Source organism: Thunnus thynnus, chromosome 20, assembly GCF_963924715.1.
Source record: "Thunnus thynnus chromosome 20, fThuThy2.1, whole genome shotgun sequence".
Classification (NCBI taxonomy): Eukaryota; Metazoa; Chordata; class Actinopteri; order Scombriformes; family Scombridae; genus Thunnus; species Thunnus thynnus.
The window spans coordinates 14,308,218-14,333,600 of record NC_089536.1 but is presented as its reverse complement, the minus strand read 5'-3'; the positions used below and the strand labels follow the sequence as shown (position 1 = coordinate 14,333,600).

At 38.9% G+C, this 25,383-nt stretch overlaps 1 protein-coding gene across 6 annotated transcripts in view; it reads right to left on the bottom strand.

Annotated features, from left to right (window-relative positions):
* Window positions 1–25,383, bottom strand: part of plce1 (phospholipase C, epsilon 1) — an 86,811-nt gene that overhangs the window by 44,439 nt on the left and 16,989 nt on the right. For 5 of the 6 annotated variants that reach the window (XM_067577112.1, XM_067577114.1, XM_067577115.1 and 2 more), the window contains 2 exons: window positions 3,268–3,461; window positions 2,709–2,848 (listed from right to left, as the gene is read on the bottom strand). In XM_067577112.1, the coding sequence (XP_067433213.1) occupies window positions 2,709–2,848; window positions 3,268–3,461 (334 nt within the window). Of the gene's footprint in view, window positions 1–2,708; window positions 2,849–3,267; window positions 3,462–15,066; window positions 15,202–25,383 lie in introns of those variants that run through there. The other variant, XM_067577117.1, reaches the window with a different exon arrangement.

Below are 25,383 nucleotides of genomic sequence, written 5' to 3'. Positions count from 1 at the left end.
ACCCAGTCGATTATGTGTGTTAAAATTCCCACCTAGCTCCTGTATGAAAAACCAGCACAAACTGGCAAAAAAGTGAAAAGACTGGACTGAAAAGGAACATCCTGGATTCAAATGAACATTGTTCACTTAGTACATAGAGACTAATTTTCAAATTTTTCAAGGGTGCTGGCAAATTTTCAGATTTACTACATTTAAAAGCATGCTCATTTTTAACCAAATTAAACAATTTTGATTTAGAAAAAGCCTTTTCTTTAAATGAAACTTGAGAGAATAAGGGTAGTTTGTCATGTTGAAACACTGAACAGAGAAACAATACCATAAATGGTAAGAAAGAAATAACTACAGTAACACTATCCACACTTAAGCAAGACCTGCCCCAAGTTTCAGGATAATTAAATGTCTTCTATGACATCCGATAATTACATTACCTTCGTAAACCGTGTCTTCTGAAAACATATTCCCACTCAGCTGGAGTAGTGAGTGCCTTGCTCAAAAGCGACGTTATTTTTCTGAAGCCACTCTTTTATTCAACTCTTTCCAACTCAGCATCGTATTCTTCTGTAATAATCTGTTGATTTACAACGTTAACATGAGTTGATCCTTCCTTTTAGTTTATTAAGTGAATCAAACCATATAAAAGAGCAAAAGTACGCTATGCCTCCCTGTTACAGCGACATCATCCTCTCTGGAGACAGATACTGCTTTCTGATAACACTAAATGTCAAATAACTCAAATGAAACAAGCCACATCCGTGGTATTCCTGTCTGTGATAGGCAGATCAGAAATAGATAACTTTTTTTAAAAAAAACAACAATTTGGCTAGTCTTAAAGTCTTAAAGGGTAATTTCATGCTTTCATGTTTCAATATCTATACAGCTGTGGTACAGAACTAGGTAAGAGAGACAGAGAAAGTCAGACAGGGAGTCTCCAAACATGTGTGTATGTGCATGTGTGTGTGTGTGTGTGTGTGTGCCTATTAAATCATATTCCTGCCAAGACCTCTAAACTGCAATGTGTGCACGTGTCTGGCTCTATTCTGTTTCCTGCAACAACCATTAGAACAGAACACGGTGTCATGTTGAAGATATGCATGATTTGTGTGTGTGTGTGTGTGTGTGTGTGTGTGTGTGTGTGTGTAACTGTGTGTGTGGGGATGGTTCTGCATCTAACTTGTCTGACCAAAATTCAACTTTTGTTATTACAGTACTTTGATAATGAATAAAGTAAGTCACAGCGAGAGACAGAGAGTTTGTGTGTGTGTTTATTTGTGTGTATATGTGTGTGTGTGTGTGTGTGTGTGTGTGTGTGTGTGTCTCCTTGATCTTGCCAGAGACAGCCTGTCCCTTGGCCCACAGCCAGTGGAAATTAATGTCAGGATCAGCTTACATTTAAGTCATACGTAACATCATTGTAGAGAAGGTGGACGGACAGTTACCAGCTGAGCAACTGACCGACAACCGAACTGGTTGGATGATGAAGTCATTTAGGGAGTGAGAGAGAACAAAAAAAAAAAAAAAAGAGGCAGTGAAAGTGAGAAAAACAGGTGACATACTAAACGTGTGACGATGATTTGTTAGTTTTTCTTGTCCCATTAAGGAAATAAGTTGCACAAGTTATCTTTTAATGCCAAACACGTCATTCTCAACACTTCAAAGGGACAGAGCTAGCTGCAAATGTGCAAAGAGCTCTACCCTGTGGCATATTAGGTACGTGTGTGTTAAATAGATTCAAAATATCAAGCTATAAGCGCTGAGCTTTTCAAAGGAGCACCGCAAGCATGTTTGAAGTGCATATAACCTCTGTTCAGATGTTAAGACATAATCTGCTGTGGGCATAAGTGCTCTGTGGACCCTGTGATGCAAGGAGGCTTTTTTCTTCTTCCTGCGTGTCTTACACCACTTCAGTATTGTGTGCGTGTCTAAATTAGAGAATGGAGTGGAGAGAAAGAGACAGAGAGAGAAGGGAAGGTATGAGAGAGAAAGGACAGCAGAGGAAATAAAGAGAAAAGAAAGAAGGAAAGGGCAACCACTGAGATCAACTACAGACGTGCTCCTACCGACCCAAAACCCGCTGCGGATAAGGAACCATGTGGGAAAAGAACATTGAGGAAGAGAAAAGACTGGAGCAGTGGACCACAGGGGAATAGTGAGACCCTTTCTTCTCAGAATCAAACAGATACAGGCCCTCTGCCCAGAGTCCCTCCTTCACTGGTCATCCGATTTAATGCTCCTCTGGATATGAGCATATGAACATATCTAGTATGTAACTGTTGATTTTCATATACTGTATGTATGAGTTGTGTTATATGCTATTCCTAGAACACATATTTTACATTAGGGATAGTAATACTGCATGTTAAGCAGCTGAATAGTTAGAACTCTTCAGTCTGATACTTGTGCCAAGAGAAATCACTGATGAAAATGAACAGCATGAGACAAGATGAGACGTGACTATTTCCATGTTGTTCCATCATGTTTTCCCATTTTGACTCTGACTCATTAGATAAATCTTTTCTTGAATGATTAAATGATCCAACAGCCTAATGGACTAATGAATTTTCCCAACATGTTGGTACTTAGGTAGAAACTGACCTTGTCAGATTAATGCAATGTCAATGCACAAATGTGTTTGCACACTCAAACATACAAATAAACAAAACCTTTTTCACACACACACACACACACACACACTACAGTAGAATACCTACCTTTCAGCACAGTATGGCTGTTGGGGCTCTGGGGAAAAGGGTAGAGTAAAGCGGAGCGGGCACCGAGAGCGGCTGTGGCCTCTAGTAGGGCTCCGGTCAGCAGGGAACAAACTGTTCGTTGGCCACAAGCACGAAAAAACCTAGAGATAAATAAAGACATGTGGAACTGAGAGAGAAAAAAAAAAAAGTTTGGCTGTGATACAAATCTACACATCTAATGTCATTTACAGAAGGTATTTGTCTGCCGTTGCTGTCAATAGATAACCAGAATTGATCACTTAATTATCCTAGTCAGTTGTCTGTATCTCCAACTGCCATCTACCTACATTAAGCATCATTATTAAAGATTGTTGCAAAGAGTGAATCTGTCTTTTTCAGCCTGATAGTCTGTGTGTTTTATGTAACACAGACATTCACAGCATCTCTTGGACTCACATAAATTATTTTAGCACCAATGACATGATGGACAAGTATCGACATCTTTGCTAAAAATGATTGTAGTTTTTTTTAACATGACTGGGGATACTGTAAGTATATCAAACAAAAAAATGAGCCAAACCTAGGTGGATAAGAAGGATGACAACACCGGGGATTGATGCAGGGGTTCAGATCCAGTCTGGGTGGGCTGGCACTGACAGTGTGTGATGGCCAGTGAGAATCCCTGAGACAGACACATCCAGGGCAAGACAGCAGGAGCTTTTCCGCAGGATGAATCAGGTCAAGTTCCTCTATGTTCTGCACATAGTGGGTAACCTGTTAAGGAAGTCATTAACAAATGTGTCACTTACTGGGAACCAAAAACGGAAACACTAGAGTTTTCAGAAGTCCTCAATGTTGTGTTGGCAACTTTACAACAGTCACTCAGTGAAAAATATTTCCTGTACTTAGATTCTCTAGTGGAAAGGAAAAAAGTTGACAGTGTCCTCATACTGGCTATGCTGTACACATGGAGAAAAATGAGAGTGAATAAAAGTAACAGGCTGTAATACCATTTATATAAAAAAGGCTTTATTTTCAAAAAAAGTGTCTGCAACAATTACCAGCAGCTTACACACAGTATGTAGTTCCATAAAACCAAGTTTATACAGTATAAAGTTGTAAAGCTGCCAGTGCTTTATCAACTTTTGTTTGCATTAACAGGTGAGATGAAAGAGTGACACAAAAGCTTTCTGGAAAAAAATTCACTTCATCCGGTGCTGTTTTTCACCTCTCAGACTGTTATATAACATTTGAATCAGAGGTCACTGTCATCAGCTTTTCTACTGCGGTCATTCTCCGAAGCAATTTCCTCTTGACAGAAGAGAAATCAAAGAGTGAAAAGACAGAATTGATAGAGAGGAATACTACTGAGGCACATAACTAATAGGAGGAAAGATGGTAAAGGGATCCAGACAAAAAGCATCAGAGCGAGACAGACAGATACGTGGGTATATAGAGACGGGGGAATAATGGAGAGATGGAGAAAAAGAAGGTGGGAGGCGGCAGACAAAGGTAAAGAGAGAAAGAAGAAGGACAAAGAAAAAGCAAGAGATGTCGCTGTCTGAAGAGTTTTAACTGAGTGAACATTTTCACCTTAAAGAAAAGTCTTTCAGTTCGCACTCTTCTTGGAAGACAATCCATCTGACATAAAAGGAAACACTTATCCGAAATGATTGACTTGTTCTTGTCCTTGAGTGAACCTGCAGACGGGCTCCTCTGGCATAAATTTCAGAGCAAGGCCATTAAGGCAACGTTTGCAGCACTGTAAGTGGGCATTAATGCCTTTAGCAGGGATGGATATTACAAAATCAGACAAAATCAATAGTGGTGACAGAGTGGGGGATGAATACAATACAAGTTTAATGACAAAATACTGCTGGGGTGTAATCCTCAGTAACGGTGCCCTCCTACACTGCTTCATAATATTGCCAGGAAGGAGGCAGTCACCCAGGCTTAAGGAGTAAATACTCAATTTAAGTATATGTGAATCTGTGTTCATTCTTTAAAAAATGCCCTGTTCGCTGGCTGTCAGCGGCATGGCACAATATGCGCACACACATAAACACACATAATACGGCCAACTAGTTGTCTCAGTGGGATGGGTTTCCTGCATGGGGTGTAGGCTTAGCTGTTGTCAGATCTGAGCCATCCCGAGGGAAAAGAGACATACCAGCCAGCACGTTTAGAGCGGGAGAAGAACACAAACACACACACACACACACACATAACCTCCTTTTCAGTTACAAGCCAATGTCAGAAATATTGACCCTCATTCCAGCCACACTCTTAACTAAAAGCTCAAACTTCCAACAAAACGATGAAGAAAGATAACTGTAATTAAACACATTTAGACTAAAAAGCTTCTAAGACTTTTTCTTATCAAGAACATTCTTCTAATCCTCAGACTCACATTTCTGGTAAAAGACCTCATTTTCTCTATCAGCATCTCGACTCTGTGCATGTCCACTGAACAGACGTAAAGTCTACATCGATGTATTTTTCCACAGTCAACAAATAAATCTCTATACAGAGCTGAAAGCAGAAAAGTGGACTTGGCTTTAGTCATACATAGCATTCATGCCTGTATTATTTACTCTGCATTTAGATAGGCAGGTTTTCCGTTGATTAAGGCTGGGTTTTCTGTTTTCCCGTAACAAACAAATAAAACTCAAAGTATTTGTGCATAGAGGTGCTTTTATACTGCTTTTACGTTGCTTACACGTTTCACCACTGAATGTCAAAGCTTCAGAAATATCAATGGAATAAGTGGTTCAAAACAGTCGTAAATGTCAGCCACTATGGACCAGCTAATAATATATTTGTTTCTCGAGAACCACTTCTGACCTCAGTGACACAAATCGGTCTTGCTCCAAGTCAGACAGTTTTGTGGCACGCTCAAATTTTTCAAATGAATAAAAGAACCATTAATAAACGTCTGCCTTATTTTCATCTACTGATGTTATTCCATCTTGCTGTGTGTTTTTTTAATCCATGTAAGATTTATTTTCCCCATTCCAAAACTCCAAAAACATGACAATTTGTTATTGTGGCAAAGAATGACAAGTACTGAGTGTTTTCCCTTGGATATTTATTCCTGTCGTGTACAACAGTGTGAAGGCCATTAAGGAACAACAAAACAATTAATCCTAGATTAATTAACTGTCTTTAGGGCTAGCAGCTCTTTCAGGCAGAAACAGCCAGCCCACTTAGTGTATTAGGTGGAAAATTAACCTTTGTGGTATATTAGTGAATTAACAAACTGACTAGACTATTAAAAAGTCCAAGTTGACCCACCATTCATAAAAGGGATGAGTTTTGTTTTATTTTTTTTCCAGCTGCCTTACTTACTTTACTTACTTAGAGTTAGTTTCTCTTCCTCAATATAAAAACATTTCATTTTAGATAGAGTTTGAAAGAGGTGAACCAATGAAGCTAGAAAAAGCTGAGTGTGTGTACACAAGTGTGCAAAAGGGAGGCTGACTACAAAGGACACCGCAGGGAATGTGGCGCTGCTTCTGATGGACACAGAGCAGCTGTCTTCACACACAATACACACACAAAAACAAACTTATCTTCAGACTCCAGGCAAACACGTGGACATACAGACCGACTTCGCTTCAAAATCACAATAGCATACACATTATACACACAGTAGTATGTGTATGAATGCATAGTCAGAGTTACAGTCGAAAACATCAAACAAACCCAAACTGACTGACTGTTTATGTAAAGAAAAGTTTGATCTTCTGATTCTCAGGTTTCACAGATGTCCCACGACAAGTGAATCCATAAATAACAAGGACGGACTCTTGTTACTCTTGTTAGGGAGAGAATAAAAGGCATAATGGAGCAAGTGAGTGAGTGAAAGTGTTGAATGAGGGAGTGGGCAAGCAACTGACAGGTTTCAACATCTTTCAAAAGGTAATTATCCAATTAATCAGAGGAATTGTCCACTTCAGTACAAACAAGGATCCCTGTTATGAGGGCATGTGGGCAGAAGGACAGAAAGTACTCTGTTTAATGTAGGCACAATCACATTAGGAATGGGGGCAATGTCCCAGCATCAGTCAGGCTATCTAATACCAACATGGCCTTTGTGTTCCTAGTAAGTTACAGTACTATTCTCCATTCAGCCAGTTAGCAGAACTATATATAAGTCAGCTGCCACTAACACAGCTTTGTATCTCATGTTACAGTATCTACAGGAAACACTAATGGCTTAAGCTTAGTGAGGGTAAATTATGGCTGCTAGAGGCAGCTGCTCTAATAGAGATCCCCGTTTTCAACTTACAGTAATTTACAGTAACTTTTTATAAATTTTATAAAGTAGACAAAGTCAATTCTGCTAATCAATGTACCGATAATATAGTGTTACATGTAAATTTACATTTGTGATCCAAAGCACATGTCTACACTGTAAATAAGGTACAGTGCAAATACAAAAAGGGATTTATTTTTCCCTTTCAGATTGAGACATTTTAGTACATAATCCCAATTATGTGATCATTGTTTTGCGCCATTCTGGACAAATTCAACTGGGCTTCCATAGGAAAGCTCACCCAACCTTTGGCACACTTACTGTGTATTGATAGCTAAAAATAATACATTTGTGTTACCTACTGTGTAATACTGTATATGCTGCTTACATACATTCGTTCCACGTAGATGTTGTAATTTCAGTTGTAATATCCCGCACAAACGCTCTTATTTCCCCACTGTTGGAGACTTAGAAAATGTTGAGGCGACTGTTTGGGATTAAGGATTTGAGGTCATTTTCTTGTGCTGCTGGCTGCGTGGTGCTCTTTTCTGATTAAAAATGTCACCCAGAGAGATATCCCCAGTAACCACTCAGCAAATTACCTGCAGTAGCCCATAGGGGACGGCAACTGCATCCAAGCATAAATATTTCACAACCCTGCAGGAGACAATGACCAAGGTTAGCTACTGACAGCTAAGTTCCTCCATAACACTTAGTCTAACCTAATGGAGGCTGTAACAAAAACGGGTTTTATAATTCTACCTTTCAATTTGACAGACAGCTTCCCGCCTCACCTTCAGGTTCAGCCATTGTGAAATGGCATCAACGATCCAACCGTCCAATGTGATCGGGTGACATGTCCTATTCAGAAAGTTATTTCTTAAGGACAGGGATCAAATCTGTGACACTTCCGGGACAGTTTTACCTACTAGTCCATCCTACTATCCTACCATAAAGTACATTCATAAATTGAAAGAGAATAAAATACCGTAATCATTAATACACAAACCACCAATATAGACACAAGCTATGACATTCAAGTTACTGACAATCGGTCCACGTAACCTACTGTACGGTTATGAATGAGTTGGCCATTAAGTCCCATTAGCGCCCCATTGGGTAATTTCTCTGCCTGGCAACAGCCATTCTGGGAAAGGATTAGCAAGGTGCACTGTGGGGCACCACATAGATCTACTGAACTTTGAGCTGGAATGCACACACACAAAGACAGACATATACATACGCATGCTAAAATGCAGACATGCAAACACACTCTGACTCATGCACATGCCGTTATGAATTCATACCAGACACATTCAGTATGCATGAGCACGCAGGACACTGGAGAGGCTGTAGCTGTCTCCCTGAAATCCAACCACCCACATCTTGACCTCTCCACTTTGATGTCTCTGACCAACCACACACACTCACATACCCCCACAATGACACCCTCTCCCCACACTGACCCTTTCTGTCTGTCAGTCACACATACATACATACACGGTCTTCCTCACTTACTCTGAATATTCTACAGTATTTCAAGGCGGAGGTCCCACGATACAATATAGTCCAGCTGTCTGTGACATACTGCAACATTGCGTGTGTATTTGTACAGTGTGTGTGCACATGCTCTCTCCTTGCTATCACCATGCATGTGCACAAACACAAACACACATAAGGCCACAAAGTTTAATCTGGTAATGACATCATGCAATTAAAGACACACACACACACACAAGTGCTCACATGGGATTGGACAAATATCTGTAATAGTACCCTGCCACCCCCCACAAACTCTCCCACGAAGCTGACATTCAAGGAATAGAAATACATAGTTTCGACTCAAATCTACTTTTAGAAGCATCACGGAGGGTCGAGGTTAGCTGAGGTTAGTGGGGGGTCAGTGTTAAAAGAACTCTGTTATTCTGGTCTGTGGAGTCTGAGCTGAGGTCACTGGGAGAGACGTCAGTCTTAACCCTTCCTTCGCTGAGCGAGCTGGCCTATGGCTACACATTTGCAATTGATAGTAGTAGTAATTGATTATTATGGTCTTCTTTGCAAGACAGAATATGATTGTGAAAAAATATGCCTAGTTTCATGATACATCGAACTAAAGCATATAAAAATGAGTTCAGAAAAGCAAGAAAAGGCTGCAGGAAATGGCGCAACTTTTCATTACTTTTTTCATTCCATAAAATGTTTTTATGACTCACCATAACAGTAAACATAGCAACTAAAGATTAAATACAAATAAATTATTTGGCAGAGCATGGCCATTTGGAGGAGAGTTATATTAACAAAAAGTAAAAGTGATTTCACCAATTCCTGTACAAAGAAGAGCTAACAGCAAATCACAGAAATAAGGCGGGTATTTAAATCACATTTTTGTTTTATTGTGCTATAAGGTGCACAGAGTCGAGTGACATGAAACATGAGGGGAAAAAGGGGTCAGCGTATTACCAATAGTGTCTTCTTTAAAACAGTGTAACACCAAAACCCCAAAAATCTAACATTTACAAGTATTCAACAGAACAACTGTCATGTCAGCTCTCAAAAGCCCAGAAAAAAAGCCACTAAGTGGACCTTTGGGTTGCGATTACTGTAATAATGTAAACGATGTAAACAATAAATCTTCTATGCTGAAATGCTTAAGATGGATTAGTTAGGAAGATTAATTGAAAGAAAATTAATCAGCAGCTCTTTTGAGAATGGATTAATCACCTTAGTCATTTTTCAAACAATAATTCTAACAGTTATCTGGTTCCAGCTTCTGAATTCTTTGTTATTTATGACAGTAAACTGAATATAAAACAAGCAAATTGAAGACATTACTATGGGCTCTGAGGAACTATGAATGCCATTTTTTCATAATTTCTTAACTTTTCATTGAAAAAAACATTGATTTATCAAGAAAATAGTGGTGAGAACAAAATAAACATCTTTATATTAGTAAGTTATCATACTATCACCTCTCCTGCACATTACTTTCCAGTGCTTTCTGCCTAGGTAAAAGTGATTTTGGCAGAGCAATATTCCACCACTAGATTAATTTTCGCAGTACTGTAAATCACTAGAAGATTTGGGTCTGAGAAAGTCCCATATTCCTTAAATCCTTTAAACCACTTGGACTGAGTGTTTGCTTTAATGCAGTGAAAATGGAGCCGACAAAGCTGTCCGTGGGAAATGAAGAAAATGTTCCCTGCCCACCCAACGCGACAAGTGAGTTTAAATCAGCTGCACCTAGTCTATTTGAAAACTCGGTGAGGAGCCAGGTATGTTCAGCAGCTCTGGTATCTCAGGACCCAGACACTCTTAACCCCACCCATCCTGGACGGTGTAAACCAAATCAGAAGACATAAACCAAGCACACCTAAACATGCCAAGCAGACATCCCATTTCTCATAGTGAACGCGTCAAAAGGTGCTTCAGATTTGTGGTATGCTCTGCAATCACTGGTGTCTTTCTCTATGACCACATATGCATGTGCTGTGTTGTTTTTACTACGCATATGGCACACTGCTCTCCTTATCCAAGCTGTTCCTAATGCTGGTTTGCATCATCAAGAAACAGACAACCCTTCTGCACTGTCCTGTTCTGCTCTGACCTTTTTCTGCTATTTCTCTGTCTCCACAAGGTAATGTTTGCCTTCCCGCAGCCTGAGCCTGGACTGTCTCACTGCAGATGAAGAGCTGTGCTCATTTGTGTGTGTGTGAGAGCTTAAAGGCAAAAAAGTTGTGAGCATAGTTGTGTGTGCACAGATGAAAGCACGGCTCCATATGTATGTATGTGTGTACTAGTACAGTTTGTATAAAGATAGGTGTTTATGCTGTGTGTGTTTATGCACTTGTGAACATATAAAGTTTTATCTCAGTGTCTGTGAATATATTGTATGTGTTTGGGTTGTCTGTATCCACCCACTTCTAGTCTACTAGTCAGTCTTTTGAAGAGTCGGTGTTGCTTAGACTAGAGGAGTGTGATGTCTGAGAGCTCACTTTGATGAAAAGAGTATCGTCTCCACACTGTCTCCACGCCGCAAGCTTACTTAGAGTAAATAAAAAACTTTTCAATCCAAGATGGATCTTTGTTAGGTTGATATTCTTTTCCAAAAGCCTTGCACCTTAAATGTGATGTGCCTATAACCATATTCTTTGAATATTTGATTTGAGCAAGCCAGAGGAAAGCATGTTCATGCAGTGATTCCCATCCAGGAGTTACTGTACTTCTGCAATACCAAGGAGTACATGGAAAGATTTTGGGGTAGCTAAAATAATTTGACAAAATGTAAATATAGAAATTAGGATTTGGTTAAAAAACAAACATCCACATATTTGTGTTTAAAAGGAAAATAAAGGAAAATAAACATAAAGTAGGATTATAAATGTCCATTTATTGCCCTAATAAACAATAAACCAATAAAGACTGAGAAGAGAATACAAAAAGGTGATGGATAAACAGTTCAAAATGCAATCTTGACCAAACCTACTGCAAAAAAAAAGATCATATTCCCACTAAATTGATAAGTTAAGGGCAAAAGTGAGGGCTGGCAGCAATGTACAAACACAGACAGTGAGGCATCTATAGCAGAGAAAGCATACAATACACATAAACACAAATCAATAAGCAAACATCTTAATAAATAAGCTCATATTCTTTAAGAAAGTAACAAAACAGGACATCTTCCCTCCTGATGCTCTACTGGTATTTCACAGCTGGCTTTCAACGCATAATGTTGCCCCAGGGTTTTGAAACATTGTCTGTGTGATAGATTCAGTATTGTCAACCACATTTAAGAGATGGAACTAGAGATAAGAGGTGTTTACAGTACATCAAGAACAAAGAAGATGTTTTCGTTATCACGCAACAAGCTCAGCAGAAATGACAGGTCACCTTGTTTTCATACTTTGCACACTGTGCCAGTCTTGTAAATGTACAGTGGGGTTTTGTTGTTTCTACAGCTTGAAAGAAAACCCCTCTTGTGTGACTCGTGTCTTAGGCCAGGCCCACTGTGGTTCGGTGGGTGGATTATGATTAACATTTCTCAGGGTTAGACTCATGCAACACAGACTGTAATGTGGGTGTTACAAACGTGTGGGTGTTTGGGAACCCCCAAATTTTTTTAGGAGAGACTTTTCCCTGGGATTCCCAATAGTTGGAATACTGAACTATTAAAAAATCATTTAAAAGTGTCCTTAATTCATGTATGATTATTAAAAAAACCAAGAGAGTTCAAACTGGGAGATCTCTTGGCTGTGTATGCTCACTGGAATACATGTTTATGTCTTTATTTCAAAACTTACATATGACCTGCTGGCTCAGAGTCTTTGTTACAGAGGTTGAAGACTTCCATACAGCATAATTGGTTTCAAAAAGGAGTAAATGCACAGCAGTATCAATAGCATGGTTGCCTGTCCAGAACCATACATCTAAACCAGCTACTTTCTGGGTTTAAGCCCATTTTCCAATCACAGGAAATCAAAACAGATCCTCAATTTACTCTGCTGAAATTGGTGGAAACGGACTGGAAACAGAAGAGAGAATGAGGGGTGGGAGGACTGACAGCGATAGAAAAAGCTGCAATGAAAGGTAGAGAAAACAATTATGAAAGAGATCAACTAGGTTGGAGGAAGGTTTGTCAAAACAGGAAGAGAGGTTCAACAGAACGCAATAGATGAATGAAGAAGAGGAGAGAATAGAAGATGGAGGGGTTAATAATGAGGGATGAGGGAGAAGAAGCAAATGAGAGAAGGACAGAGGTGAAGAGAGAAAAACACAGGGGAGTGCAACAGAGGAAATGGAGAGGGGGGCCAAGGGTGGCTTGAATCATAATCCCCTGTTGAATTTCACAAGTAGTTGTTTCACCAAAGATCCAAAAGCAAGGGCCCACCTCCTGAGCACAGCCTCACACCTTTAACAAGCTTAGGGGCATTACTGTGTGGACTTTATGTGTATGTGTGGGCGACACACATAAGTCGGGAGCGGTGGAAAACCAAGAGCAAACTACAAACTATTTATTACAAACTCAAACAAACAAAAAGATGTTCGACTGAAATGCTACGCACGACGAAAAAACATACACTGTTGTACATGAGATTAGCAGGATTAGAAAGATGAAAACAAGAAAACAAATTTGCAGATTATCAGCTTGTGGCTGCATTTGCTGGTCATCGACCCCTTTTAGTACCAAAAAAAAACAGCAGAGAAACAAAGCCAAAGTGCAACAGAAAGGACACATTTACAGGAAAGGGCTAAATAATCAAATTTGTACGAAGCGAATGGGGAGTAGAAAGGGAATGACAGGCTGTGCTTGGTCACACTTGTAAGAAATGTCAGTTCAACATTTCAGCAGATGATGTTGTTGTGGACACATCTGAGGAAATTTTGATATTATTACTATACTACTGTTATCATTCTTATTCTTATTAGATAATAAAGTGAGTGATTCCTAATGAAATTATTGTCGACACAGAGAAGATAAAAGCGAGGTTAGAGGAGTCTTTTTTGAGCTTTAGTCTTACTTTCCTAGTTTTTTTTTTTTAAGAGCGTATTTTAGAATCAAACTTATGGTACACAATATCTAATTATTCCGCTACAATCATCCACATAATTGCAGATCTACTTCCTGTCCATGCAGGATTATCTACTCATAATAATAATAATGAGTACCCCCGTTTTGTTTACAGTGTTGTGAAAACATAACAAAATAAGATATACAAAAAGAGAAGACAGAAGCAGACAGGAAACACGTACTGCATCCTACAAGACGGGTATTTTGAAAGACTGGGGCTATTACCACAGCCGCTGCGAGAACGGGAGGTCATGTAGGGGTTTTCAAAGTAACTGACCACGACAACTAACTTCCCTTTTTAAAACACTGGCATGCACATATCCCTTTCACCTCACTCAGTATCTTTGCCTCACCTCTCTCCCTCCACAAACACCCTTCAACTGTCCCTCTCAATTTGAAAACCTCTGCACTAGAGGCTTTATTTGTGGTTGAAAGAACACAGTTAAAGCTTGCACTGATTGGTCGAATCCATGTCTCCGAAATCAACTGGAGTGAGGGAAATGAGGAAAAAATATGATTTAGCTTTGCGCTCTATGGGGGAAAGACAAGTTACAGAAGGACAAAGAAGAGAATGAGATACAAAAAGTACAAAATACAAGAAAAAAAAAAAAAAGAGTGGAGAAGCAAGAGGATAGCCAAGGAAGTGTAACAGAAAAGAAATGTGGGAGAGGACTGGAAGACAGAGTCAGTGAGAGAGAGAGAAAAAAAAAAGTGGGGTCATCGTGAGGGCCAAACAACCTGGAACCCATTACCGGAGCACCCAGTGGGACCCCCCCACACCACCGCACTCCCCCGTTTACAGTTCTCATGATGTCATACTACAGCGAGCCGCTACACTCTCCTGCATAACAGCACACAGCTCTGGTCAGACAGACTGAGATAAGCCTGACGAATGTTTTTCACTTCTGAAAGTTCTAGACATAAAAAAATACTGGAGAAATACAGTCTAAAATATTTGGATGTAGTTTTTGCTTGAGTGTTCTCAAGAGTCACAATACACAAGATGACATTAGTTGCTACTACTGTACTACAACATACCGTATTATGGTATATTATAGACATTATCAGAGGTTAAGTTTAACACTTGAAAAGCCAAACTGCACTTAACTGTCTGCTTGAATTTTAGATTTGAAACAACACAACTGTTTCATGATTTTTCTCTAATCTATTTTCTATGCAAACCAGTAACATTTAAAATCATGCAAACTTTCTTCTTGTTTAATTATCACAGTAGGACAACAAGGTACCCTTTAAGACCACAAATCCGAGTATAAATGCTTTCTGAACTATTTTGTTTGCTTTTTTTTTTTAAACACATTTTAAACTTTCTGTAGTTAACTCAACAGCAGATATGTTCATGTGTTTAACTATGTAAAATACAAAGACACTAAACTTAATGAAGAGCAAAACCCTTTGTTGTAATACTGATAAGACTGAAATGCGACTCTTAAATGTAGTTTCTTACAGCCACAGAACACAATGAATGAAAAGATGCATGAAGCTGAAAGTTCTTCTCTTTAAGTACAGCAAGAACTTGTAGTAAACACTTTACTTACTGAAGCACAGAAAAGGCTGATATAGTGAAGAGAAAAGAAGAAAAACCGCCAAGCTCCAATCCCTCTAAGTCTGTGTACACTTATAAAAGTGAGAAAGGAGGCTTGAGCGAAAGAGGGCATGAGAGAGAGGAGAGAGAGAGAGAGAGAGAGAGAGAGAGAGATGGAGGAAGAGAGGGAGTGAGAGAGAGATCTCTACATCAGTAGAATTGGCAAATGAGAAGGAAGAGAGAGAGAGAGAGATGGGAAGGAAAGAGATAGAGGAGAGAGACAAAAAGAGGAGGGAAGAAGGAAAACAACGGAGACTCAGAGATCTCTGACTAGAAGAGGGTACCCCCATATTAGGTTATGAGGCAACTGGCCCATCACGACTCAGCAAGAGAGGAGATTTTATCAGAGAGCACACTCTAAACACACAAAGACGAGGAGACACTAGTATACAAGGTTTCAATCGATCCTCCTCTCGGAGCCTGTTCAATGTGTAAACAATGTCTGACAAGATTCAAATAAGGCCTCTGTGTTTTGATTAGGAGCTATTACACAAAACTCGAAAGACAACCGATGAAGCTTCTTTTTTCAAAGCCAACATTCGTCACGTTGGCCTAATCCAAAAGCGATGCAAATTTCTACCAAAAGACAATCTATTCCGTGCTAAGTCAAGTAAGAGCAATGTTTGCATCAAGAGATAGTACTGAATTAATCTTACCAACACAAGGAGATAATTTGTGCTCCCTCGGTAGAGTCAGGAAATGGTGCAAACGTTTCTCCCTAGTGACCTTATTAAACTGTGCATTAAATGACTGGAAATTGAACTAAGACGAGAATAAAAGTGTATCAATACAAACGTGAACTTTGCAAACTAAGTACCAAAATAACTATCAATGCTGAATGCCATTTCCCATGTTGTTATTAAACTATTGAGTTAAATATTTCCATACAAGGATGGTTCCCGAGTTATCCTGCTATGTACAAGTGAAAAAAAATATATACAAAATGTTTATTATTACTCAGTGACACATAATTAAAAATGATAGAAAACTGATAAATAAAAGCTAGTTAGTGAACTTTGAGTTGTTTTGATAAGAATGAACTGCAATGCTTAACTTTGAAACCAAAATGGACAAGAGATCCTAAAAGAGCTATGGATGAAATCCTAACAGCCACAAAGCTGTCGTTTCAACAGATCCATCTCCAAGAAAACTGAGGAAACTATCTACTGATGAAGACAATGTAATACAACTGAAAGCTTATATAATTTAAAATTGTGATAAGAGGTAAATTACAGGTTCAAACATTAAAACATTGACATTATACATGTGTGATAGGACGCTCCACATCATCCCCTCCTGGCTAGAGCGTAATTAGTCTAATTGGCCGAAATCACCCTTAAGACACCCTTAATAGCCTGGATTTTTATAAGGACAGGTGACACTGTGGGACCATTAAACCAGTAGAGACTGAGATACAGCCTCTTGATCTGTTTTATTTGCTTTGCTCTGGTGAGCGTTTCCGTGCCAACCTCTAATTAAAGAGCAGTGTTGCAGTTTTACTGTTCAAGCCAGCCCACTCAATGGTCGCCCATAGCCCTTGTGGTTTATTGTAATACACCCTAATATCATTATGTGTGTCAACACAGTTTCCCTGGACACATCAGACGCTGCTCATGCAGAAACAGTGAGTTTACAGTGACAGCGAACTACACACATAAACACAAGCCTTCGTTGATTACTGTTACATGGCTCAGCAAGCCTTAAAACAAAACGTGTACAATTATGGCAATACCTAACTAACAAGTGTTTTTTTTAAATCATCTATGTTCATCAAATATTTTTCATAGTAAACTTGTTATTTGTTTTGATTTTAGAAATACAATTTTTCAGCTAAAGGCCGTACTTGCCACTCACATTTTCTAGAAATCTCTAAGACAACATTGGCTCTGTGAAAGTAAACATCTGTCCTGCTAAAGGGTTCTGGAGCAAAATGCTGAATCCCTTTAAGCTCCCAGCATGCTGTAGTGAAGCAGACCCCGGCATCTGACCTCTGTGTATTTACCAAATGTATAATCACAAACAAATCAAGAATGACCTCGAGAGGGAATAACCATGAAATACTTCAAAAATAAGATATCTCGTTGTCATACACCAGTTGTCACAACTCCACAGGATGAAACCCAATTTGTCATTTTAGCAAAAATTCAAATTGTATTGAAATCAAAGGTCTAGGCAGTTTCTCCTCTCATCAGTAATTGCAGTGCTACCTCACATTACAGACAAACAGATAATCACAACAGTCACAGGTCTAAATGAATGCAGCATACCCTATTGAATCTGCCTAATCAAGTGGAAAAATTAATCTGTTTCATGCCCAACTGACATCAAAGTGGTCTTCAGAACAAAGCAAACAGCTGGCCTGCCCTCAGTATTCGCTTTGCATGTCTTTGATCAATACTCAGCTAATGAGTCTGGCCGCTTGAGCCAGTAATGAGGGGTCAGATTAATGTATTATACTACATTTATTACATTAATTGCTTTTCGAAGGCACAAAGTCTCCCAATCAATATGAATTAAGACAATGATATAGTAGGATGTGGTGTTGTCTGTTTCTGTGATGATGCATATATTCCAAACACTGAACATGCACACCGGCCTGCTATCTGTATGTTTCTCTTAACACCGTGGAGTGGCTTTAGAGAACAGAACCTACATTACTTCCTAATGTTTGCATGGTTAATTCTTGAAAACGGCAATGTACATTTTATTCCAAAAAGTCTAGTGCCCTCTGGTGGATAGATATGAAAACTGTCACTGAAAATTACACAATATAACACATCTCTTCTATAAGTTGGAAGATGAGATGGAGTTTAGATGTAGACTTTTCATGTATTTATTTTATTTTATGGAACAGAAGTTGATAAAGGTGATATAGAAATAACTAGGACTGTAGCGAATTATCTTTTTTAAGGTCAATTCAATTCTTTAATTATTGTTTTGATTAACTGAGTGATGCTTTAGTCTATAAAATGTTAGAAAATAGTGAAATATGTCCATTACAATGTCCAGGAGCCCTACAGTGAGTGACAACTTTAATTTGCTCATTTTGTCCAACAAAAAGTCCACATCCCAAAGATTACAATGACATAAAACTGAGAAAAGTAACAATTCTTGATATTAAAACACAATGAAGAACAGACACAGAGATGATTAGTCAAACAGAATATGTCATTAAGTGTCATGGTGAAACTCTGACACACACCCACACACACCACAAACACGCAGATCAAAGATTGGCTGGAAATACTTTGAATATGCCAAGAATTTCTGCTCTTTCAATCATGACTCAAGCTCCAGCATTCATAGTTTTAGTGTCCACATACCGAAAATATTTAGCAACTCGAGTTCATCTGCAGCATAAAATATTGTATTCTCCACTAGATGGCACCAAAGGCTGAGTTACATATGACACTGTGCATATCCAGAGGACTGTTCACATTCAAAACCAGTTCTCTAACTTTAACTTTGCTATTTCTGTTATATTTTAGATCAAAAAATGGAAGGCAGAGAAGTAAATAGAGAGCATATTTGAAGTGGTTCAGATTTACATGCTTATCAGTTCAGATGAAAGCTTAAGGAGTACAAGCAGACTGTTTTAATTTTAAGTTGACAGAAATTCAGCATCCTCTTCAAAGATATTGCAGTGGTGCGGATGCTGGTCAGTGGGGTTGAAATATAATCTTGGCTGTGCTTCACTATGAGAACCTTGTTCAAAACTACACAGATGAATTTGATCAAATGAGCCTGCTGTATTTAACTTTGAGATAACTAAAAGATACTCTGTTAAGAAGTTTCTCTGAAATGCTGCTTTGACATTGATGCATTTTAATGGAGCCAAAACGATAAGCTAAAAAGCAATTAAATGATTACATACTGTACAGCCTCCCGCAAGCTTCATGGTTTTAATTTTGGCTAGATCCCCTCTGGTTGACCTTTCATTTATGAGTCAAAGTGTTAAGAAGGGGAGGTGGCACGCTATTTTAAAATCAATTGTGCTATTCTTCGAATGCAACAATAATAGCATGATACACAATTGCTTAATTCAATCAGTTTTGAGGGATATTGTTGGGCCATTTCCATCTAAATGCTCTTTTCTAAATCAAACCATCAGGTGTTAGCAGTGCTAATGGGTTATCCTCTATATTAAAATGTGATAACATCACTGGAGGAGAACCGAAACATTATGAGACACGCAGCAGCCATGAAGTCAGTATCAGTCACTGTGTGTCACATGAGGGTGATGAAACTGGGTAAACCAAATATGTTTCATATGTGGGTGAAATTCCACAAATTGCCACATAATGATTATTATGCAAAAAGTAGCTATTTAATATTGATCAGGAGTGTGTATATGTGTGTATGCTGCATTAACCTCAGCAGGTCAACATTCTCCACTGTGTTTGTTTATGTGCCAGGTCCTGACCGACAGTTTAGCAACCTTGGCTCTGAAGCAAAGCAGTTTTCCCACACTGTCACAGAGATGCGAGAAGCCTGAGCCAACAGCACGCACTCACATACACACACACATTTTAACCCCATGAAGTGAAAGCACACCCAGATGCGGTTTTGACACCCTTCTGTCACCCTGCATAAACAAACAGATGGAATGTGTTTCAACAGAAACAAGTGTATCCACATGCACCCCCTGTGCGCCGGATTTGAGTAAACGTATTAACAGCTATGTAGCTGAGAATTAAGCGATGCTATGGTTTAAGACTGGTGAGGCCAGATTGTTTAAGATACTGTCATTGTGAAAACACTACTCCTTACAAAAGCATGCTAGATATTTACTGTCCTACCCTTCTCTGTGTAAGCAGACATCTGACTAAACAAGAGTGTGTCTCAACACACACACACACACACACACATACTAATCTCTGGCTAAGCCGCAACACCCAGCTGAGTGAGAAAGTGGCCTGCTCGGCACATTCCTTTGTAGTGGCACAACACATAGAGAGAGAGCATAAGAGTGATAGACACAAGGTTAAATGAGTGTGACATACATGGAGGGTAAGCTTGAGTGTGTGTATTTGTGTGTGTGTGTGTGAGTGTGTGTAAGGTTGGGGTTTTGACAGCAATTTTTTCAAATTCTAATCCAGTATTGAAACCATCCATGGAATAAGAATTTTCAGGTAGTTTTAGGTAATTCTGTCTTCAAAACTGTATATTTTCCCGATAGTTTTTATTGCACAAGTTTGAAAATTATTTATTTGTTACTTAGCTGAATGCCTACCTTATTGTTTACACATTGCTCTTTGATAATAAAAATGAGAGAGGGGATGCGAGATTTGTCAAAGACAGATTGGCTTCAAAAGTTCCTGGTTTACAGTACTATGCAACTTACTACTGGAATGAACTGCATAACTGTTTCAAGTAGCGTGTCTGTGTGTGTGTATGATGATTGTGATGTGAATGAACCATCTTATTGTGATCCTGTGCATATTTCACCTATTCGGATGTCTCTCTTGCAAAAGAGATGTTGATCTTAATGCCATTTCCTGAATAACTAAGCGCTGAATAGGTATTTTACCATTGTGGGGGGTGATCAAAGGTAGAACTAGTTAACTGAGAACCACATTGCTTTCCAAACCCACTGCCCTTGTTCCAGTCACTAAGAAGAGGGGAACCACATTGGGTATTCCCCAATAACAAACAATAAAGCTCTGCACCTGTCTTGTAATGTGAAGCTTTTGTTCAGTCTAATCTCTCATCACAATCAGTCACCGATTTGTTTGATATGATCGGCATGTGTAGTATGTTGGAGTCACCAATCAAATCTCTCATAAACCTTTTAAGTAGCAAATGAGAGCAGAGCAGGAGTCTGGTACATTCTGTACTACTACAATGAAACATGAATACAAATAATGATTCACTCATCAGATTTTCATTTACATGTCTTGCCAAACACGCACACAAAACACAATAACAGGTATTCAGCACCAGACTGGCAAACTGCGATGTTGCTCAACTCCAGTTCACCTTGCAAAAACGTACAAGCAAGGCTCAGCCAATTTTCACAGCCCGGCTTCATCTCGATCTTTATTCTTTCACTCCTCTCATCCGGATTGTTTTTACTCAGTGCGCTGCGGTTTATCTGATGAACCCTACAAAAGAAATGAACCAGCCTATTTACCAAAGCAATTACCTCGAAAGCAAATCAATGCAACCTCACCTCATGACAATGTCTGGCATGGAATGGATGTCTGAAACCGGATATTTGTTGGACATTTTATCTTAAATGCTACCTTTAAAGCCATCACATATTTGTAACAAAGACACGGATGTGTTTGCAAAAGTTATTACCTGACCTCATAAATAACCTGTCTTTAAACATATCAACCCTTTTTACAGACATGGGTATTTAACCAGCAAACGGCTGACTGAAACATAACATGTGACAAAGTAAATAAGAATGAGTTTAACAAGAACTTCCATATATCAAAGCCTGTATTTTGAGCTTATTGTTTGGGACACTCAGTCAATATTTGCTTACAAAAGTACACACCATCAGTCAGCACTGCAATGTAGCACAGCGAGTCATACTGACATAAGCCACAGCCATAAAGATGGTTAACAAATTTGCTCCAGAGAATAAATTTGATTTTTTAAGTAATGTTTTCATTCTCGGGTCATTTCTGTATGGTGCATTCATTACAGGCTTGGTTTGGGACAAAATTCAATTTTATCTACGACTACACAGAAAAGCGGAAAATTTGCTTACTTCGATATTTCAGTAGCCAACATTTCCCTTTCAGCAACTGCAACCACTAACTGAAGGGGCACTTTGAGATTTCACTTTTAGTATAACTCTTTCAGTAGAGTTTAGGGGCTGTTTGCTACTTCAACATGAAGAGCAATCTAATATTTGTATTTCACTTCTATAACTGAAAAAATCAAAATGAAAGAGAAATAACAATAATCTGTGTGTGTATGTGTGTGTGTGTTTGTGTGTCTCAGTTGTTATAACCAACAGCAAAGAAAACACATTCGAGACTGAGTAACCATGTTACACGAGTGTGTGTGTGTGTGTGTGTGTGTGTGTGTGTGTGTGTGTGTATGATTAAAAGAGAGAGTGCATGTGTGTGTGTGTGTGTGTGTGTGTGTGTGTGTGTGTGTGTGTGTGTGTATGATTAAAAGAGAGAGTGCATGGTACTGTGACAATACTGATAACCTCCCTCTCTCTTTCACTATCATCCATCCAGACAGGAAATGATGCATACAGTCTGGACTGTTGTTTTTGTGAATAAAACCTGACCGACTATTTATCTGGTGACCTGCACTTTTAAACTGAGCTTCCCCTTCTCCAAAAAAAAAAAACAACAAAAAAAACAGATAAACTCCTTAAAAGGCTACAATCAGTCATAGTCATGTAAAGTAATGGCATGATGTCCGATGGGCTAGATAATAGATAACCTCCTACGTGATGAACAACCCAAATGAAAGTCCTGTTTCGTTCTTACTGGTTCTTTGGTAAAAACTCAAGCATTTCAGTAAGAAATACTCGATCACTAAGCTTCAAAATATGTTGAGTGGGCTGCTAATACAAAATTGAAACTAATGGCTATGCTTCATAAAACTTAATAAAACATTAAGCACTTAAAATCAATTCCCTTTTAGGTTTTGGGTCAATGTAGCAACTACATTGCTGTGTTTTGGTCCCAACTGCAATGTCTGCAATGTGATTTCATTCACTACATCTCTACACTGGATACTTTTTCAATGCACAGGCTGCTGAAGCTTTTCAGAAATGTTGAAATCATTAAAAAAAAAAAGCTGATGATCAAAACATAAGCCTTAGTATTAAATTATCCGAGAGACTCCCATATCTTTATATTGAGCAGTGCTTAGGTTATCATTACAAAAACAACATTCAAATGGTAATTTTACAATGGTAAAAAATACTTCTGGAGCAAGCGACTCCTCTCACCTTGCAATTTTCTATTGATTTCTATAGTAGCGAGCTGGAGCTGTAATCAAACTGATTCCACTGATCTATTGCATTTGGTGTCAACAGAGAGCATAACCTGGTTGCATTTGTACCTCCAAGAATTTAAGCTGCTCTTTCGGCAAAGAAAGCTTCAGCTTGGTGTGAAGTAGATGTATCTAATGATCTAGTTAGTGTATTTACAGCTGGAGGCTGCTCAGCTAACAACAGTTTTCCGTTAGCTCCTCTATGGTTAGCTCTTGACCAGCTCTATCGAAGTTTAAGATACTTTGCTAAAAAATATGGTGACACTAGTGCACAAGGGAAAGGAAGCGACATCTTTATTTACTTTCCCACCACAAATATTCATAAATTTGAACTGACAAACTTCTGACCATAAGTCTACTCATGACAAGACATACTGACGGAAACAGAAAAGCACAGCATGTCTCTAGAGTATTCCTGTCCCTGAAGATTGCTTGCATCCTCAGTTATGGGAAGAGGATATATTTACAAGTATCTATCCCTTCACTCCACTCCCACTCAGCCCAAACCACTAGGGCAAACTATGTGTAAGTATATATGTACATGTCTGTGCATGCCTGTGAGTGTGGGTGTGCACGGTCACTTACCACTTAGCCTGACACCACTTTGAGTTAAATGAAAGGACTCTGCAGGGAACTAATTGGTAGACTCCACAAAGGCAAACATAAAATGCTTCTGGTTTCAGAGAGTGTTTGATCCCTACGCCAGGTGTGTGTGTGTGTGAGCATTTCACTGTTAAACCTGCATTAAGTACTGAAACACTTCCTCATTCTGTGTTTCTCACTTCCCCAACACTTTGCAGTACAATGATATAAAAAAAGACTGTAGGTACATTGATTAGCGCAAAGAAAGAATTAACAAAGTTTAACTAGGAACACCTGCACAGTTTGTTTACTATTTATTTACTTTTGCATTTTAACTTCTAAATCTAGATCCGGATCTCTGGGTTACAATAATAAAATCTTAACAAAAAAACACAAAGCAAAATGATGTAGTACTGTCTGCTCTCATCAGTTGCACATTCAACTGTATGACTCATCTACAGAGCCCCACAAGAGACAAGGAGCAAAACATTTTTTTGTTCTTTTTTTTGTTTTTCTTTTCTGAGAAATATTTTTAGAACAGAACTTTTTCTAAAATTTGTGAAGCTTATATTTGGAAGGATTTGAGCAGAAATGTTTTCTGTAGTTGCTATTTTCCATCATGAACATACGTAAAAACATAAGTTCACTTTAGTACAACGTAAATTCGTGGCTTCTTTTTCCTTCCTCGCTTTCACTCGCCCTATTCTCTCTCCAATAGTCCATGCCTGATTCCCCCCACCTTGTTTCTCACTTTTCTTCCATGGTCGATTTTCTTCTTTTTCCACTGTTAAAATCTCATTTTCTCCCTCTTTCTCTCCCACAGTGTTACCCCTCCCTCTCTCTCTGCTGCTGCTGTTGCCCTGTTCCAATCCCTCCTTCATATAATCCTGTGTTCTTTGGCTCGCTTCATTAGTTGTAGCAATAAACACACAGGGCCACAGGATACCTCCAGAAAACTCCTCGGCGTGATTACTGCAGAGTCAGGCTAACATGCCTTCATATAGGGGGCCTGTGTACCATAAACTGTGGTTGTGTGTGTGAAAAAGACAGAGGGGAGTCCAGACACACAGAAACAGTGTATGGATTTTTTTTTCTTTTTTCTTTGCTGCGTGGGCGCTTGTATTGCTATCTTTGTGTGGACCAACTTTAGTTTGAAACCATAATAGTGAGGACATTTCTGCATTGTGAGGACATTTTGGCCTGTCCTCACTACTTCAAACGACAGTTTGAGTGTTAAAACAAGGTTTTAAAGTTACGGTTAGGGGAAGGCATTTAGCTATGATGGTTAGGGTTAGTGTTAGGGGAAAGTCCATGTCCATAAAGAAACTTTACAGAGTGGTTTGCTCTGCTGTGGCCATCTCACAGTATGGCTGCATGAATTCATTCACACATACATGCAAGCACACAGAACAATATATGTTTGCATATTTACATCTAGACATGATTGTTTATTGTGTGGACAACTGTGCAGTCTATATATATCTAATGCTTAAGTGCTACTGAATATTGCATATACAGTCTTACAAAGACAACCTATCTACATCAGTCCGACCAGATGGTTTGCCAAGACACAGAGCATCCCATGAACTTGTGGTTTTATGCATTATGTTTAAGGTCTGTACTCTCGAAACCCTCATTATTATGCCACTAGCTCCTGTATGTGAGCTAATAAAATAGAAATGTACAGTAATGTTTCTTTAAAACCGTCTTTGACTTC